Raw genomic sequence first — 20,595 nt, 5'->3', positions numbered from 1 at the left:
ATACTACACCACACAGGAGAGAGGACAGATCCTCTATATACTACACCACACAGGAGAGAGGACAGATCCTCTATATACTACACCACACAGGAGAGAGGACAGATCCTCTATATAAAACACCACACAGGAGAGAGGACAGATCCTCTATATACTACACCACACAGGAGAGAGGACAGATCCTCTATATACTACACCACACAGGAGAGAGGACAGATCCTCTATATACTACACCACACAGGACAGATCCTCTATATACTACACCACACAGGACAGGTCCTCTATATACTACACCACACAGGAGAGAGGACAGATCCTTTATATACTACACCACACAGGAGAGAGGACAGATCCTCTATATACTACACCACACAGGAGAGAGGACAGATCCTCTCTATACTACACCACACAGGACAGGTTCTCTATATACTACACCACACAGTAGAGAGGACAGATCCTCTATATAAAACACCACACAGGAGAGAGGACAGATCCTCTATATACTACACCACACAGGAGAGAGGACAGATCCTCTATATACTACACCACACAGGAGAGAGGACAGATCTTCTATATACTACACCACACAGGAGAGAGGACAGATCCTCTATATACTACACCACACAGGAGAGAGGACAGATCCTTTATATACTACACCACACAGGAGAGAGGACAGATCCTCTATATACTACACCACACAGGAGAGAGGACAGATCCTCTATATACTACACCACACAGGACAGGTCCTCTATATACTACACCACACAGGACAGGTCCTCTATATAAAACACCACACAGGAGAGAGGACAGATCCTCTATATACTACAACACACAGGAGAGAGGACAGATCCTCTATATACTACACCACACAGGAGAGAGGACAGATCCTCTATATACTACACCACACAGGACAGATCCTCTATATACTACACCACACAGGAGAGAGGACAGATCCTCTCTATACTACACCACACAGGAGAGAGGACAGATCCTTTATATACTACACCACACAGGAGAGAGGACAGATCCTCTATATACTACACCACACAGGAGAGACAGAACCTCTATATACTACACCACACAGGACAGATCCTCTATATACTACACCACACAGGAGAGAGGACAAATCCTCTATATACTACAGCACACAGGAGAGATCCTCTATATACTACACCATACAGGAGAGAGGACAGATCCTCTATATACTACACCACAGAGGAGAGAGGACAGATCCTCTATATACTACACCACACAGGAGAGGACAGATCCTCTATATACTACACCACACAGGAGAGAGGACAGGTCCTCTATATACTACACCACACAGGAGAGAGGACAGATCCTCTATATACTACACCACATAGGAGAGAGGACAGATCCTCTATATACTACACCACACAGGACAGATCCTCTATATACTACACCACACAGGAGAGAGGACAGATCCTCTATATACTACAGCACACAGGAGAGATCCTCTACATACTACACCATACAGGAGAGAGGACAGATCCTCTATATACTACACCACACAGGAGAGAGGACAGGTCCTCTATATACTACACCACACAGGAGAGAGGACAGATCCTCTATATACTACACCACACAGGACAGGTCCTCTATATACTACACCACACGGTAGAGAGGACAGATCCTCTATATAAAACACCACACAGGAGAGAGGACAGATCCTCTATATACTACACCACACAGGAGAGAGGACAGATCCTCTATATACTACACCACACAGGAGAGAGGACAGGTCCTCTATATACTACACCACACAGGAGAGAGGACAGATCCTCTATATACTACACCACACAGGAGAGATCCTCTATATACTACACCACACAGGACAGGTCCTCTATATAAAACACCACACAGGAGAGAGGACAGATCCTCTATATACTACACCACACAGGAGAGAGGACAGATCCTCTATATACTACACCACACAGGAGAGAGGACAGATCCTCTATATACTACACCACACAGGACAGATCCTCTATATACTACACCACACAGGAGAGAGGACAGATCCTCTATATACTACACCACACAGGAGAGAGGACAGATCCTTTATATACTACACCACACAGGAGAGAGGACAGATCCTCTATATACTACACCACACAGGAGAGACAGAACCTCTATATACTACACCACACAGGACAGATCCTCTATATACTACACCACACAGGAGAGAGGACAAATCCTCTATATACTACAGCACACAGGAGAGATCCTCTATATACTACACCATACAGGAGAGAGGACAGATCCTCTATATACTACACCACAGAGGAGAGAGGACAGATCCTCTATATACTACACCACACAGGAGAGGACAGATTCTCTATATACTACACCACACAGGAGAGAGGACAGGTCCTCTATATACTACACCACACAGGAGAGAGGACAGATCCTCTATATACTACACCACATAGGAGAGAGGACAGATCCTCTATATACTACACCACACAGGACAGATCCTCTATATACTACACCACACAGGAGAGAGGACAGATCCTCTATATACTACAGCACACAGGAGAGATCCTCTACATACTACACCATACAGGAGAGAGGACAGATCCTCTATATACTACACCACACAGGAGAGAGGACAGGTCCTCTATATACTACACCACACAGGAGAGAGGACAGATCCTCTATATACTACACCACACAGGACAGGTCCTCTATATACTACACCACACGGTAGAGAGGACAGATCCTCTATATAAAACACCACACAGGAGAGAGGACAGATCCTCTATATACTACACCACACAGGAGAGAGGACAGATCCTCTATATACTACACCACACAGGAGAGAGGACAGGTCCTCTATATACTACACCACACAGGAGAGAGGACAGATCCTCTATATACTACACCACACAGGAGAGATCCTCTATATACTACACCACACAGGACAGGTCCCCTATATAAAACACCACACAGGAGAGAGGACAGATCCTCTATATACTACACCACACAGGAGAGAGGACAGATCCTCTATATACTACACCACACAGGAGAGAGGACAGATCCTCTATATACTACGCCACACAGGACAGATCCTCTATATACTACACCACACAGGAGAGAGGACAGATCCTCTATATACTACACCACACAGGAGAGAGGACAGATCCTTTATATACTACACCACACAGGAGAGAGGACAGATCCTCTATATACTACACCACACAGGAGAGACAGAACCTCTATATACTACACCACACAGGACAGATCCTCTATATACTACACCACACAGGAGAGAGGACAGATCCTCTATATACTACAGCACACAGGAGAGATCCTCTATATACTACACCATACAGGAGAGAGGACAGATCCTCTATATACTACACCACAGAGGAGAGAGGACAGATCCTCTATATACTACACCACACAGGAGAGGACAGATCCTCTATATACTACACCACACAGGAGAGAGGACAGGTCCTCTATATACTACACCACACAGGAGAGAGGACAGATCCTCTATATACTACACCACATAGGAGAGAGGACAGATCCTCTATATACTACACCACACAGGACAGATCCTCTATATACTACACCACACAGGAGAGAGGACAGATCCTCTATATACTACAGCACACAGGAGAGATCCTCTATATACTACACCATACAGGAGAGAGGACAGATCCTCTATATACTACACCACACAGGAGAGAGGACAGGTCCTCTATATACTACACCACACAGGAGAGAGGACAGATCCTCTATATACTACACCACACAGGACAGGTCCTCTATATACTACACCACACAGTAGAGAGGACAGATCCTCTATATAAAACACCACACAGGAGAGAGGACAGATCCTCTATATACTACACCACACAGGAGAGAGGACAGATCCTCTATATACTACACCACACAGGAAAGAGGACAGATCCTCTATATACTACACCACACAGGACAGATCCTCTATATACTACACCACACAGGACAGGTCCTCTATATACTACACCACACAGGAGAGAGGACAGATCCTCTATATACTACACCACACAGGAGAGAGGACAGATCCTCTATATACTACACCACACAGGACAGGTCCTCTATATACTACACCACACAGGAGAGAGGACAGATCCTCTATATACTACACCACACAGGAGAGAGGACAGATCCTCTATATACTACACCACACAGGACAGGTCCTCTATATACTACACCACACAGTAGAGAGGACAGATCCTCTATATAAAACACCACACAGGAGAGAGGACAGATCCTCTATATACTACACCACACAGGAGAGAGGACAGATCCTCTATATACTACACCACACAGGAGAGAGGACAGGTCCTCTATATACTACACCGCACAGGAGAGAGGACAGGTCCTCTATATACTACACCACACAGGAGAGAGGACAGATCTTCTATATACTACACCACACAGGAGAGAGGACAGATCCTCTATATACTACACCACACAGGAGAGAGGTCAGATCCTCTATATACTACACCACACAGGAGAGAGGACAGGTCCTCTATATACTACACCACACAGGAGAGAGGACAGATCCTCTATATACTACACCACACAGGAGAGAGGACAGGTCCTCTATATACTACACCACACAGGACAGATCCTCTATATACTACACCACACAGGAGAGAGGAGAGATCCTCTATATACTACACCACACAGGACAGGTCCTCTATACACTACACCACACAGGACACAGGACAGATCCTCTATTTACTACACCACACAGGACAGGTCCTCTATATACTACACCACACAGGAGAGAGGACAGATCCTCTATATACTACACCACACAGGAGAGAGGACAGATCCTCTATATACTACACCACACAGGAGAGAGGACAGATCCTCTATATAAAACACCACACAGGAGAGAGGACAGATCCTCTATATACTACACCACACAGGAGAGAGGACAGATCCTCTATATACTACACCACACAGGAGAGAGGACAGATCCTCTATATACTACACCACACAGGACAGATCCTCTATACACTACACCACACAGGACAGGTCCTCTATATACTACACCACACAGGACAGATCCTCTATATACTACACCACACAGGACAGATCCTCTATATACTACACCACACAGGACAGATCCTCTATATACTACACCACACAGGACAGATCCTCTATATACTACACCACACAGGAGAGAGGACAGATCCTCTATATACTACACCACACAGGAGAGAGGACAGATCCTCTATATACTACACCACACAGGAGAGAGGACAGATCCTCTATATACTACACCACACAGGACAGGTCCTCTATATACTACACCACACAGGAGAGAGGACAGATCCTCTACATACTACACCACACAGGACAGGTCCTCTATATACTACACCACACAGGAGAGATCCTCTATATACTACACCACACAGGACAGATCCTCTATATACTACACCACACAGGACAGGTCCTCTATATACTACACCACACAGGAGAGAGGACAGATCCTCTATATACTACACCACACAGGAGAGAGGACCGATCCTCTATATACTACACCACACAGGAGAGAGGTCAGATCCTCTATATACTACACCACACAGGACAGGTCCTCTATATACTACACCACACAGTAGAGAGGACAGATCCTCTATATAAAACACCACACAGGAGAGAGGACAGATCCTCTATATACTACACCACACAGGAGAGAGGACAGATCCTCTATATACTACACCACACAGGAGAGAGGACAGGTCCTCTATATACTACACCGCACAGGAGAGAGGACAGGTCCTCTATATACTACACCACACAGGAGAGAGGACAGATCTTCTATATACTACACCACACAGGAGAGAGGACAGATCCTCTATATACTACACCACACAGGAGAGAGGTCAGATCCTCTATATACTACACCACACAGGAGAGAGGACAGGTCCTCTATATACTACACCACACAGGAGAGAGGACAGATCCTCTATATACTACACCACACAGGAGAGAGGACAGGTACTCTATATACTACACCACACAGGACAGATCCTCTATATACTACACCACACAGGAGAGAGGAGAGATCCTCTATATACTACACCACACAGGACAGGTCCTCTATATACTACACCACACAGGACACAGGACAGATCCTCTATTTACTACACCACACAGGACAGGTCCTCTATATACTACACCACACAGGAGAGAGGACAGATCCTCTATATACTACACCACACAGGAGAGAGGACAGATCCTCTATATACTACACCACACAGGAGAGAGGACAGATCCTCTATATACTACACCACACAGGACAGGTCCTCTATATACTACACCACACAGTAGAGAGGACAGATCCTCTATATAAAACACCACACAGGAGAGAGGACAGATCCTCTATATACTACACCACACAGGAGAGAGGACAGATCCTCTATATACTACACCACACAGGAGAGAGGACAGATCCTCTATATACTACACCACACAGGACAGATCCTCTATATACTACACCACACAGGACAGGTCCTCTATATACTACACCACACAGGAGAGAGGACAGATCCTCTATATACTACACCACACAGGAGAGAGGACAGATCCTCTATATACTACACCACACAGGACAGGTCCTCTATATACTACACCACAGAGGAGAGAGGACAGATCCTCTATATACTACACCACACAGGAGAGAGGACAGATCCTCTATATACTACACCACACAGGACAGGTCCTCTATATACTACACCACACAGTAGAGAGGACAGATCCTCTATATACTACACCACACAGGAGAGAGGACAGATCCTCTATATAAAACACCACACAGGAGAGAGGACAGATCCTCTATATACTACACCACACAGGAGAGAGGACAGATCCTCTATATACTACACCACACAGGAGAGAGGAAAGGTCCTCTATATACTACACCGCACAGGAGAGAGGACAGGTCCTCTATATACTACACCACACAGGAGAGAGGACAGATCTTCTATATACTACACCACACAGGAGAGAGGACAGATCCTCTATATACTACACCACACAGGAGAGAGGTCAGATCCTCTATATACTACACCACACAGGAGAGAGGACAGGTCCTCTATATACTACACCACACAGGAGAGAGGACAGATCCTCTATATACTACACCACACAGGAGAGAGGACAGGTCCTCTATATACTACACCACATAGGACAGATCCTCTATATACTACACCACACAGGAGAGAGGAGAGATCCTCTATATACTACACCACACAGGACAGGTCCTCTATATACTACACCACACAGGACACAGGACAGATCCTCTATTTACTACACCACACAGGACAGGTCCTCTATATACTACACCACACAGGAGAGAGGACAGATCCTCTATATACTACACCACACAGGAGAGAGGACAGATCCTCTATATACTACACCACACAGGAGAGAGGACAGATCCTCTATATAAAACACCACACAGGAGAGAGGACAGATCCTCTATATACTACACCACACAGGAGAGAGGACAGATCCTCTATATACTACACCACACAGGAGAGAGGACAGATCCTCTATATACTACACCACACAGGACAGATCCTCTATATACTACACCACACAGGACAGGTCCTCTATATACTACACCACACAGGAGAGAGGACAGATCCTTTATATACTACACCACACAGGAGAGAGGACAGATCCTCTATATACTACACCACACAGGAGAGAGGACAGATCCTCTCTATACTACACCACACAGGACAGGTTCTCTATATACTACACCACACAGTAGAGAGGACAGATCCTCTATATAAAACACCACACAGGAGAGAGGACAGATCCTCTATATACTACACCACACAGGAGAGAGGACAGATCCTCTATATACTACACCACACAGGAGAGAGGACAGATCTTCTATATACTACACCACACAGGAGAGAGGACAGATCCTCTATATACTACACCACACAGGAGAGAGGACAGATCCTTTATATACTACACCACACAGGAGAGAGGACAGATCCTCTATATACTACACCACACAGGAGAGAGGACAGATCCTCTATATACTACACCACACAGGACAGGTCCTCTATATACTACACCACACAGGACAGGTCCTCTATATAAAACACCACACAGGAGAGAGGACAGATCCTCTATATACTACAACACACAGGAGAGAGGACAGATCCTCTATATACTACACCACACAGGAGAGAGGACAGATCCTCTATATACTACACCACACAGGACAGATCCTCTATATACTACACCACACAGGAGAGAGGACAGATCCTCTCTATACTACACCACACAGGAGAGAGGACAGATCCTTTATATACTACACCACACAGGAGAGAGGACAGATCCTCTATATACTACACCACACAGGAGAGACAGAACCTCTATATACTACACCACACAGGACAGATCCTCTATATACTACACCACACAGGAGAGAGGACAAATCCTCTATATACTACAGCACACAGGAGAGATCCTCTATATACTACACCATACAGGAGAGAGGACAGATCCTCTATATACTACACCACAGAGGAGAGAGGACAGATCCTCTATATACTACACCACACAGGAGAGGACAGATCCTCTATATACTACACCACACAGGAGAGAGGACAGGTCCTCTATATACTACACCACACAGGAGAGAGGACAGATCCTCTATATACTACACCACATAGGAGAGAGGACAGATCCTCTATATACTACACCACACAGGACAGATCCTCTATATACTACACCACACAGGAGAGAGGACAGATCCTCTATATACTACAGCACACAGGAGAGATCCTCTACATACTACACCATACAGGAGAGAGGACAGATCCTCTATATACTACACCACACAGGAGAGAGGACAGGTCCTCTATATACTACACCACACAGGAGAGAGGACAGATCCTCTATATACTACACCACACAGGACAGGTCCTCTATATACTACACCACACGGTAGAGAGGACAGATCCTCTATATAAAACACCACACAGGAGAGAGGACAGATCCTCTATATACTACACCACACAGGAGAGAGGACAGATCCTCTATATACTACACCACACAGGAGAGAGGACAGGTCCTCTATATACTACACCACACAGGAGAGAGGACAGATCCTCTATATACTACACCACACAGGAGAGATCCTCTATATACTACACCACACAGGACAGGTCCTCTATATAAAACACCACACAGGAGAGAGGACAGATCCTCTATATACTACACCACACAGGAGAGAGGACAGATCCTCTATATACTACACCACACAGGACAGATCCTCTATATACTACACCACACAGGAGAGAGGACAGATCCTCTATATACTACACCACACAGGAGAGAGGACAGATCCTTTATATACTACACCACACAGGAGAGAGGACAGATCCTCTATATACTACACCACACAGGAGAGACAGAACCTCTATATACTACACCACACAGGACAGATCCTCTATATACTACACCACACAGGAGAGAGGACAAATCCTCTATATACTACAGCACACAGGAGAGATCCTCTATATACTACACCATACAGGAGAGAGGACAGATCCTCTATATACTACACCACAGAGGAGAGAGGACAGATCCTCTATATACTACACCACACAGGAGAGGACAGATTCTCTATATACTACACCACACAGGAGAGAGGACAGGTCCTCTATATACTACACCACACAGGAGAGAGGACAGATCCTCTATATACTACACCACATAGGAGAGAGGACAGATCCTCTATATACTACACCACACAGGACAGATCCTCTATATACTACACCACACAGGAGAGAGGACAGATCCTCTATATACTACAGCACACAGGAGAGATCCTCTACATACTACACCATACAGGAGAGAGGACAGATCCTCTATATACTACACCACACAGGAGAGAGGACAGGTCCTCTATATACTACACCACACAGGAGAGAGGACAGATCCTCTATATACTACACCACACAGGACAGGTCCTCTATATACTACACCACACGGTAGAGAGGACAGATCCTCTATATAAAACACCACACAGGAGAGAGGACAGATCCTCTATATACTACACCACACAGGAGAGAGGACAGATCCTCTATATACTACACCACACAGGAGAGAGGACAGGTCCTCTATATACTACACCACACAGGAGAGAGGACAGATCCTCTATATACTACACCACACAGGAGAGATCCTCTATATACTACACCACACAGGACAGGTCCTCTATATAAAACACCACACAGGAGAGAGGACAGATCCTCTATATACTACACCACACAGGAGAGAGGACAGATCCTCTATATACTACACCACACAGGAGAGAGGACAGATCCTCTATATACTACGCCACACAGGACAGATCCTCTATATACTACACCACACAGGAGAGAGGACAGATCCTCTATATACTACACCACACAGGAGAGAGGACAGATCCTTTATATACTACACCACACAGGAGAGAGGACAGATCCTCTATATACTACACCACACAGGAGAGACAGAACCTCTATATACTACACCACACAGGACAGATCCTCTATATACTACACCACACAGGAGAGAGGACAGATCCTCTATATACTACAGCACACAGGAGAGATCCTCTATATACTACACCATACAGGAGAGAGGACAGATCCTCTATATACTACACCACAGAGGAGAGAGGACAGATCCTCTATATACTACACCACACAGGAGAGGACAGATCCTCTATATACTACACCACACAGGAGAGAGGACAGGTCCTCTATATACTACACCACACAGGAGAGAGGACAGATCCTCTATATACTACACCACATAGGAGAGAGGACAGATCCTCTATAGACTACACCACACAGGACAGATCCTCTATATACTACACCACACAGGAGAGAGGACAGATCCTCTATATACTACAGCACACAGGAGAGATCCTCTATATACTACACCATACAGGAGAGAGGACAGATCCTCTATATAATACACCACACAGGAGAGAGGACAGGTCCTCTATATACTACACCACACAGGAGAGAGGACAGATCCTCTATATACTACACCACACAGGACAGGTCCTCTATATACTACACCACACAGTAGAGAGGACAGATCCTCTATATAAAACACCACACAGGAGAGAGGACAGATCCTCTATATACTACACCACACAGGAGAGAGGACAGATCCTCTATATACTACACCACACAGGAAAGAGGACAGATCCTCTATATACTACACCACACAGGACAGATCCTCTATATACTACACCACACAGGACAGGTCCTCTATATACTACACCACACAGGAGAGAGGACAGATCCTCTATATACTACACCACACAGGAGAGAGGACAGATCCTCTATATACTACACCACACAGGACAGGTCCTCTATATACTACACCACACAGGAGAGAGGACAGATCCTCTATATACTACACCACACAGGAGAGAGGACAGATCCTCTATATACTACACCACACAGGACAGGTCCTCTATATACTACACCACACAGTAGAGAGGACAGATCCTCTATATAAAACACCACACAGGAGAGAGGACAGATCCTCTATATACTACACCACACAGGAGAGAGGACAGATCCTCTATATACTACACCACACAGGAGAGAGGACAGGTCCTCTATATACTACACCGCACAGGAGAGAGGACAGGTCCTCTATATACTACACCACACAGGAGAGAGGACAGATCTTCTATATACTACACCACACAGGAGAGAGGACAGATCCTCTATATACTACACCACACAGGAGAGAGGTCAGATCCTCTATATACTACACCACACAGGAGAGAGGACAGGTCCTCTATATACTACACCACACAGGAGAGAGGACAGATCCTCTATATACTACACCACACAGGAGAGAGGACAGGTCCTCTATATACTACACCACACAGGACAGATCCTCTATATACTACACCACACAGGAGAGAGGAGAGATCCTCTATATACTACACCACACAGGACAGGTCCTCTATACACTACACCACACAGGACACAGGACAGATCCTCTATTTACTACACCACACAGGACAGGTCCTCTATATACTACACCACACAGGAGAGAGGACAGATCCTCTATATACTACACCACACAGGAGAGAGGACAGATCCTCTATATACTACACCACACAGGAGAGAGGACAGATCCTCTATATAAAACACCACACAGGAGAGAGGACAGATCCTCTATATACTACACCACACAGGAGAGAGGACAGATCCTCTATATACTACACCACACAGGAGAGAGGACAGATCCTCTATATACTACACCACACAGGACAGATCCTCTATACACTACACCACACAGGACAGGTCCTCTATATACTACACCACACAGGAGAGAGGACAGATCCTCTATATACTACACCACACAGGAGAGAGGACAGATCCTCTATATACTACACCACACAGGAGAGAGGACAGATCCTCTCTATACTACACCACACAGGACAGGTTCTCTATATACTACACCACACAGTAGAGAGGACAGATCCTCTATATAAAACACCACACAGGAGAGAGGACAGATCCTCTATATACTACACCACACAGGAGAGAGGACAGATCCTCTATATACTACACCACACAGGAGAGAGGACAGATCTTCTATATACTACACCACACAGGAGAGAGGACAGATCCTCTATATACTACACCACACAGGAGAGAGGACAGATCCTTTATATACTACACCACACAGGAGAGAGGACAGATCCTCTATATACTACACCACACAGGAGAGAGGACAGATCCTCTATATACTACACCACACAGGACAGGTCCTCTATATGCTACACCACACAGGACAGGTCCTCTATATACTACACCACACAGGAGAGAGGACAGATCCTCTATATACTACACCACACAGGAGAGATCCTCTATATACTACACCACACAGGACAGGTCCTCTATATAAAACACCACACAGGAGAGAGGACAGATCCTCTATATACTACACCACACAGGAGAGAGGACAGATCCTCTATATACTACACCACACAGGAGAGAGGACAGATCCTCTATATACTACACCACACAGGACAGATCCTCTATATACTACACCACACAGGAGAGAGGACAGATCCTCTATATACTACACCACACAGGAGAGAGGACAGATCCTTTATATACTACACCACACAGGAGAGAGGACAGATCCTCTATATACTACACCACACAGGAGAGACAGAACCTCTATATACTACACCACACAGGACAGATCCTCTATATACTACACCACACTGGAGAGAGGACAGATCCTCTATATACTACAGCACACAGGAGAGATCCTCTATATACTACACCATACAGGAGAGAGGACAGATCCTCTATATACTACACCACAGAGGAGAGAGGACAGATCCTCTATATACTACACCACACAGGAGAGGACAGATCCTCTATATACTACACCACACAGGAGAGAGGACAGGTCCTCTATATACTACACCACACAGGAGAGAGGACAGATCCTCTATATACTACACCACATAGGAGAGAGGACAGATCCTCTATATACTACACCACACAGGACAGATCCTCTATATACTACACCACACAGGAGAGAGGACAGATCCTCTATATACTACAGCACACAGGAGAGATCCTCTATATACTACACCATACAGGAGAGAGGACAGATCCTCTATATACTACACCACACAGGAGAGAGGACAGGTCCTCTATATACTACACCACACAGGAGAGAGGATAGATCCTCTATATACTACAGCACACAGGAGAGATCCTCTATATACTACACCATACAGGAGAGAGGACAGATCCTCTATATACTACACCACACAGGAGAGAGGACAGGTCCTCTATATACTACACCACACAGGAGAGAGGACAGATCCTCTATATACTACACCACACAGGAGAGAGGACAGATCCTCTATATACTACACCACACAGGAGAGAGGACAGATCCTCTATATACTACACCACACAGGAGAGAGGACAGATCCTCTATATACTACACCACACAGGAGAGAGGACAGATCCTCTATATACTACACCACACAGGAGAGAGGACAGATCCTCTATATACTACACCGCACAGGAGAGAGGACAGATCCTCTATATACTACAACACACAGGAGAGATCCTCTATATACTACACCACACAGGAGAGAGGACAGATCCTCTATATACTACAACACACAGGAGAGAGGACAGATCCTCTATATACTACTGCACACAGGAGAGATCCTCTATATACTACACCATACAGGAGAGAGGACACATCCTCTATATACTACACCACACAGGAGAGAGGACAGGTCCTCTATATACTACACCACACAGGAGAGAGGACAGATCCTCTATATACTACACCACACAGGAGAGATGACAGATCCTCTATATACTACACCACACAGGAGAGAGGACAGGTCCTCTATATACTACACCACACAGGAGAGAGGACAGATCCTCTATATACTACACCACACAGGAGAGAGGACAGATCCTCTATATACTACACCACACAGGAGAGAGGACAGATCCTCTATATACTACACCACACAGGAGAGAGGACAGATCCTCTATATACTACACCATACAGGAGAGAGGACAGATCCTCTATATACTACAACACACAGGAGAGATCCTCTATATACTACACCACACAGGAGAGAGGACAGATCCTCTATATACTACACCACACAGGACAGATCCTCTATATACTACAACACACAGGAGAGATCCTCTATATACTACACCACACAGGAGAGAGGACAGATCCTCTATATACTACAACACACAGGAGAGAGGACAGATCCTCTATATACTACACCACACAGGAGAGAGGACAGATTCTCTATATACTACACCACACAGGACAGATCCTCTATATACTACACCATACAGGAGAGATCCTCTATATACTATACCACACAGCAGAGATCCTCTATATACACTACTCCACACAGGAGAGAGGACAGGTCCTCTATATACTACATCACACAGGAGAGAGGACAGATCCTCTATATACTACACCACACAGGAGAGAGGGCAGATCCTCTATATACTACACCACACAGGAGAGAGGACAGATCCTATATATACTACACCACACAGGAGAGCGGACAGGTCCTCTATATACTACACCACACAAGAGAGAAGACAGGTCCTCTATATACTACACTACACAAGAGAGAGGACAGGTCCTCTATATACTACACCACACAGGAGAGAGGACAGATCCTCTATATACTACACCACACAGGAGAGAGGGCAGATCCTCTATATACTACACCACACAGGAGAGAGGACAGATCCTCTATATACTACACCACACAGGAGAGAGGGCAGATCCTCTATATACTACACCACACAAGAGAGAGGACAGATCCTCTATATACTACACCACACAGGAGAGAGGACAGATCCTCTATATACTACACCACACAGGAGAGAGGGCAGATCCTCTATATACTACACCACACAGGAGAGAGGACAGATCCTATATATACTACACCACACAGGAGAGCGGACAGGTCCTCTATATACTACACCACACAAGAGAGAAGACAGGTCCTCTATATACTACACTACACAAGAGAGAGGACAGGTCCTCTATATACTACACCACACAGGAGAGAGGACAGATCCTCTATATACTACACCACACAGGAGAGAGGGCAGATCCTCTATATACTACACCACACAGGAGAGAGGACAGATCCTCTATATACTACACCACACAGGAGAGAGGGCAGATCCTCTATATACTACACCACACAAGAGAGAGGACAGATCCTCTATATACTACACCACACAGGAGAGAGGACAGATCCTCTATATACTACACCACACAGGAGAGAGGGCAGATCCTCTATATACTACAACACACAGGAGAGATCCTCTATATACACTACACCACACAGGAGAGAGGACAGGTCCTCTATATACTACATCACTCAGGAGAGAGGACAGGTCCTCTATATACTACACCACACAAGAGAGAGGACAGGTCCTCTATATACTACACCACACAGGAGAGAGGACAGATCCTCTATATACTACACCACACAGGAGAGAGGGCAGATCCTCTATATACTACACCACACAGGAGAGAGGACAGATCCTCTATATACTACACCACACAGGAGAGAGGGCAGATCCTCTATATACTACACCACACAGGACAGATCCTCTATATACAGGAGAGCTGAGCGATTATTTGTGGACATGTATATTATGTCATCTTGTTCTTCTCTACTTTTTAGAGGTAATAATAGGGGGAAAATGGCTAAACCATATGAGTTAGGCAAATCGTGTTCAAAATGCCCAGGCAAATGTGAAAACCGTTTATGTGGTAAGAAGTTTTACATTTCACTTACAATAATATGATAAAGATTGTTCCATCATCCATTACTGCCCAAGTCTTCCTATCTCGTGCTGCTATATACAACCTAAACCTGAATATTTTATTTCATTTCAGTTCCATAATGAGGAATGATGACAAGAAAACATCCAAAAATCCAATCCCGGCTCTTGTAGTCAGTGCAAAGCTATAGTCGCTTTACAATCCTAATCAAATAATGATAATAGTTCAGATTGTCACCGCAATTATTAGTAAATCATGGATTTCATCAAAGCTTTATGGATTTTCTTTAAAAGCTCACCAAGCCTGTGACAACTCACTCAAGATACTTAGTTCATTGCATGCACGAAATAGATATTTTTCTACATGGAGGTCAAGAGTAAGCCAGAGCAAAGAGTCACTGGGGTGGCTGCTCTAGAGGACTTAGCACCACTGTAGCACCTTAGGTCTCATACAGATAAGTCCAAATCACTGTATACCTATTCTGTGGGGTATCCTTACACCTTGCTCACCACATACATGTTTGACCCTGAATGTGACTTTAAAGGGGAACTCTGCTTCCACACTCACCTATCACATGGCTGCACAGGAGTGAAGTGACCCCTACAGTGGCACAACCACACAAGAGGCTGCCACCGTTCGCCACTTTTGGTAGGCAAGACACTGATATATCCACACCACTCACAAAAGTCGCAAAGAAAAGGGTAACTAAGCGATACTTTAGTGAGCCCTAAGTGGAATCCATCACCTGTCCCTGCCTACTTGCCTCACTGCCCTAGGCGGCAGAGGACAACTAGGAGGCAGTCTCCTCTTAGATATAAGTGATGCCACAGAACATAGACAAACAACAACAAAAGGGAAGTCAGCTAACCAAGGGGTCAGAACCAGTCGAGTACAGTGTAGTACAGAATCAAAATCCAAGAGAATAGTCACAAGAAAAGCCAAATTTCAGAAATGCAAATAGAAACAGTAATAGTATAGAGCCAGAACGCACAGAAAGTCAAATAGCAAGCACTAAAGTGAGTGTGAGAAAACAATATATCAGAATAAAGAACTCGCCCCAGACTTGATTGGAGGGAAAAGATGTCAATCAGGCAAGTAAGGCTAAGACTAACTATTAGGGTAAGTTCACATGGGGTTTTTTGGACTGGAACCTGAGGCAGAGGCCGCCTCAGGTTCTGGTCCAAAATACGGGTTGCTGCAACTGGATGCCGCTCCGGATTGTGCCCAAATGAATGGTCGTAGTTGTGAGGGAGTATCTTCAGGCGGATGAGTATCTCGATTAATTTCCCGGAAGCCGGAACAAAACGGCTCCCAATAAACAGAACTGACCGGCTCCAATTGATTCCAATGGGAGGCGTCTTTTTGGTCAGGATTTTGAGGCGGATGTGGCCTCAAAATCCTGACCAAAAAACCCGTGTGTAACTACCCTATGAGGAGCAGAGGGAAACCAAGGTGTAAGAGATGGGTGTGGTGGAAAATTCACTATAGAGCTGAGCTAATAGGGCAGTGTTCAGACAGTACCATAAGAACCTAAAGCAAGGAATCCTAGCTGGACACTCCTCCTGCGCCATAGAATGTGGCTTGAGGATGGTGCCGAAGTCCAAACCAGCAAGGATGCAGCTCCATTTTTAAGTCTGGGAGCACGGGGGGAAGCAGATGTGCAAACTTTACAGGTGACCTCTATCTCCATAATCTGAACCTGAGTTCACGTATCTCATCAATTTTTAAAGAATTCTCAGCTTTGATCACTTCGTGAACCTCCCATCTATGATGACATCATTTTTCTTTGCTGGATATTTATGGGTTGACTGGCTTCTTAATGGAGTCGCGATGTCTTCTACACTCCACACACACCGACTTATTCATTAGCGGCGCTTTGCATTGAATGCTCTTCCTGGGACTTGCTTAACCACCCGTATCCTGGCTTGTGGGTTACCATAAACATGACATCGGAGACATGCTGACACTTTGAAGTAAAGTCCAACTCCAGTTATAAACACAAATTCACTAGATACATCTCATAACATCATAAAGTATATACATATTTTATCCAAACCACCATAAATTTCACGGCCACCAACTGATTAGAATGAGCGGACTGTAATACCACCTTTCTCCTGCAGTGGCCACTGTGGGTTTTATCCGCAAGATCTACAGATCTCATTATCCCTAGTTCTTAGTTTGGAGATTGGATTGCCCGGATGGGGCAGATGCCTTTAGTAACATCTACACGTATTGAGGTATAGTGACAATGAAAAATACATCCAAACACGCGCAGACGCTTTATGTTCTCATCATTCAGCCATGATTATCTAACAATAAAGTTCAACCAGAACTAGAATATCCTGTGCTTGTTGGCTTTGCATAAGGATCACTGTATAAATATCATGGAATGTAATGATGCTGTTCTAAAATAATTTAGTAGGAGTCTTTTACAATACTGTGCAAACAAAGTTGACCTTTGAGGAACACGTGCAATGCTATCAATTACCAGCGACAGAACAAATGCAATGGTGTCAATTACCAGTGTAAGTCTTAGGGCAAATATTAAGGTTTTTTTTTTATCCTTAATACCATTCTGTCAGTTCTAGTATCTGTGAGAGTCTATGATAGAGAAGAAGACACTGAGCTGGGGAATATATAGAGTTTTATGGTTTTAACGAAAAGTATTTATCCTCTTTCCATACAATAGAGCAGGGGCCCCAATACGTCGATCGCGATCTACCGGTCGATCGCAAAGGACGTATGGGTCGATCGCGGGATGCAGACAGGGATCCCCGGTGTCTGCTTGTTCACAGTGCAGGCTGAGAGTCGACTCTCAGCCTGCACTGTGAACAAGCACTCCGGACACTTGCAGGCCGGGCAGCAGCAGCTCCAGGGGATGACGCGCTCCCCGCTCTTAGGGATGGAGGGAGTCGGGGTGCTGCTTGTTCAGAGCGCAGGCTGAGAGTCATCTCCGGACACTGGCATCCTGCCAGTGTCCAGAGATAACGCTCAGCCTGCACTGTGAACAAGCAGACATCGGGGATCCCTGGGCGGCCACAGAACGCCGCTGTCTCCTGCTCTCACGCTCCGCTAGACCCCGCCCACAGACATGCCCCGCCCACGGTCCCGCCTACAGGCCACCCTGGCCCCACCCAAAAGAAGTGGGTAGTAGATCTTTTTCCTTGGTCAGTTTATAAAGTAGCTCACATGCTGAAAAAGTGTGAGCACCCCTGCAATAGAGGATAAATACCTGAACAATGGGGTTCAACAATGTTTGACACCCCAACCGCCCCCAAATACATTACACCTGTCTATAACAGCAGTATACAGTATGTGTAGCAGCAGGCTTTTCAATACTTTGCCTAATCTATATACAGATATATCCGACAATGACTGAGCTCATATTTGTCGTGAAATTGCAATATGCTAGCAAAACTTTTGAAAGGCTGCAATGTACAACACAACCCCTAGGTGGCCACACATAAAGGAGAGACATCTAGTGACAGCATATCATAAATTACTGTTGTGCTACAAGCAAACTGTGTATAGTTACATAGGTCTATGTCTCCGGTGGCCCTTGCCTTCAGGAGAGGTAAGCATGCTGCTGTGTATGCAAGTAGCCGTGACAATTTGGAACCATGTGGCTACACTCAAATCCCTACACTACTTCTATCCATAGTGCCTAGTGTGATCCAAAAGCCTGGAGCTATGAGAAGTGCTATTATGATTCATACTCCATGAATCCAGCGGGAGCTGGACCCTACCACTTTGTCCTTTATCCTACAATATCCTGCTTCTGATGGTCCTCTTGCAGTTGTTTGGTTTAGAAGACCTAGAAGACCTTGATTGGCCTGTACAAGTTCTGACCTCAACTTCGTCAAAAAACTTTGGGGTGAGCAACAACGCTATTGCAAGCTGGGACCTCTCATCTAACCTCAATAATGGTGTTCCGGATGAATAGAAGAAAATCACAACTGACACCGTGCAAAGTCTTGTAGAAAGTCTTCCCAGAAGCTGTATTACATGGAAAGTGGTAACCAACTCCCTGATAATAACTATAGATTTAGAAGTGGATGTTATAAAAGCTCCACTAGGTGCATTACATAGTAGTTCCCGACATTTTGTCTATAAAGGAGGTATTTTTCAATAGCACTTTTGTGGGTGTCTCTAACTTACTAAATAAAAACATTAACTCTTTCTGAAAGCCATAAA

General features: G+C 45.1%; 1 protein-coding gene across 1 annotated transcript in view; it reads left to right on the top strand.

Annotated features, from left to right (window-relative positions):
* Positions 1 to 20,344, top strand: part of LOC142198593 (uncharacterized) — a 138,948-nt gene extending 118,604 nt beyond the window's left edge. The window contains exons 10-12 of the mRNA XM_075269620.1: positions 4,269 to 4,703; positions 5,441 to 5,944; positions 20,198 to 20,344. Coding sequence (XP_075125721.1) covers positions 4,269 to 4,703; positions 5,441 to 5,944; positions 20,198 to 20,344 — 1,086 coding nt within the window. The remainder of the gene's footprint in view (positions 1 to 4,268; positions 4,704 to 5,440; positions 5,945 to 20,197) is intronic.
* Positions 20,345 to 20,595: the final 251 nt, after the last annotated feature.

This window comes from Leptodactylus fuscus, chromosome 3 (assembly GCF_031893055.1).
Source record: "Leptodactylus fuscus isolate aLepFus1 chromosome 3, aLepFus1.hap2, whole genome shotgun sequence".
In the NCBI taxonomy this organism is placed as follows: domain Eukaryota; kingdom Metazoa; phylum Chordata; class Amphibia; order Anura; family Leptodactylidae; genus Leptodactylus; species Leptodactylus fuscus.
This window is presented reverse-complemented; position numbering and strand designations above follow the sequence as displayed.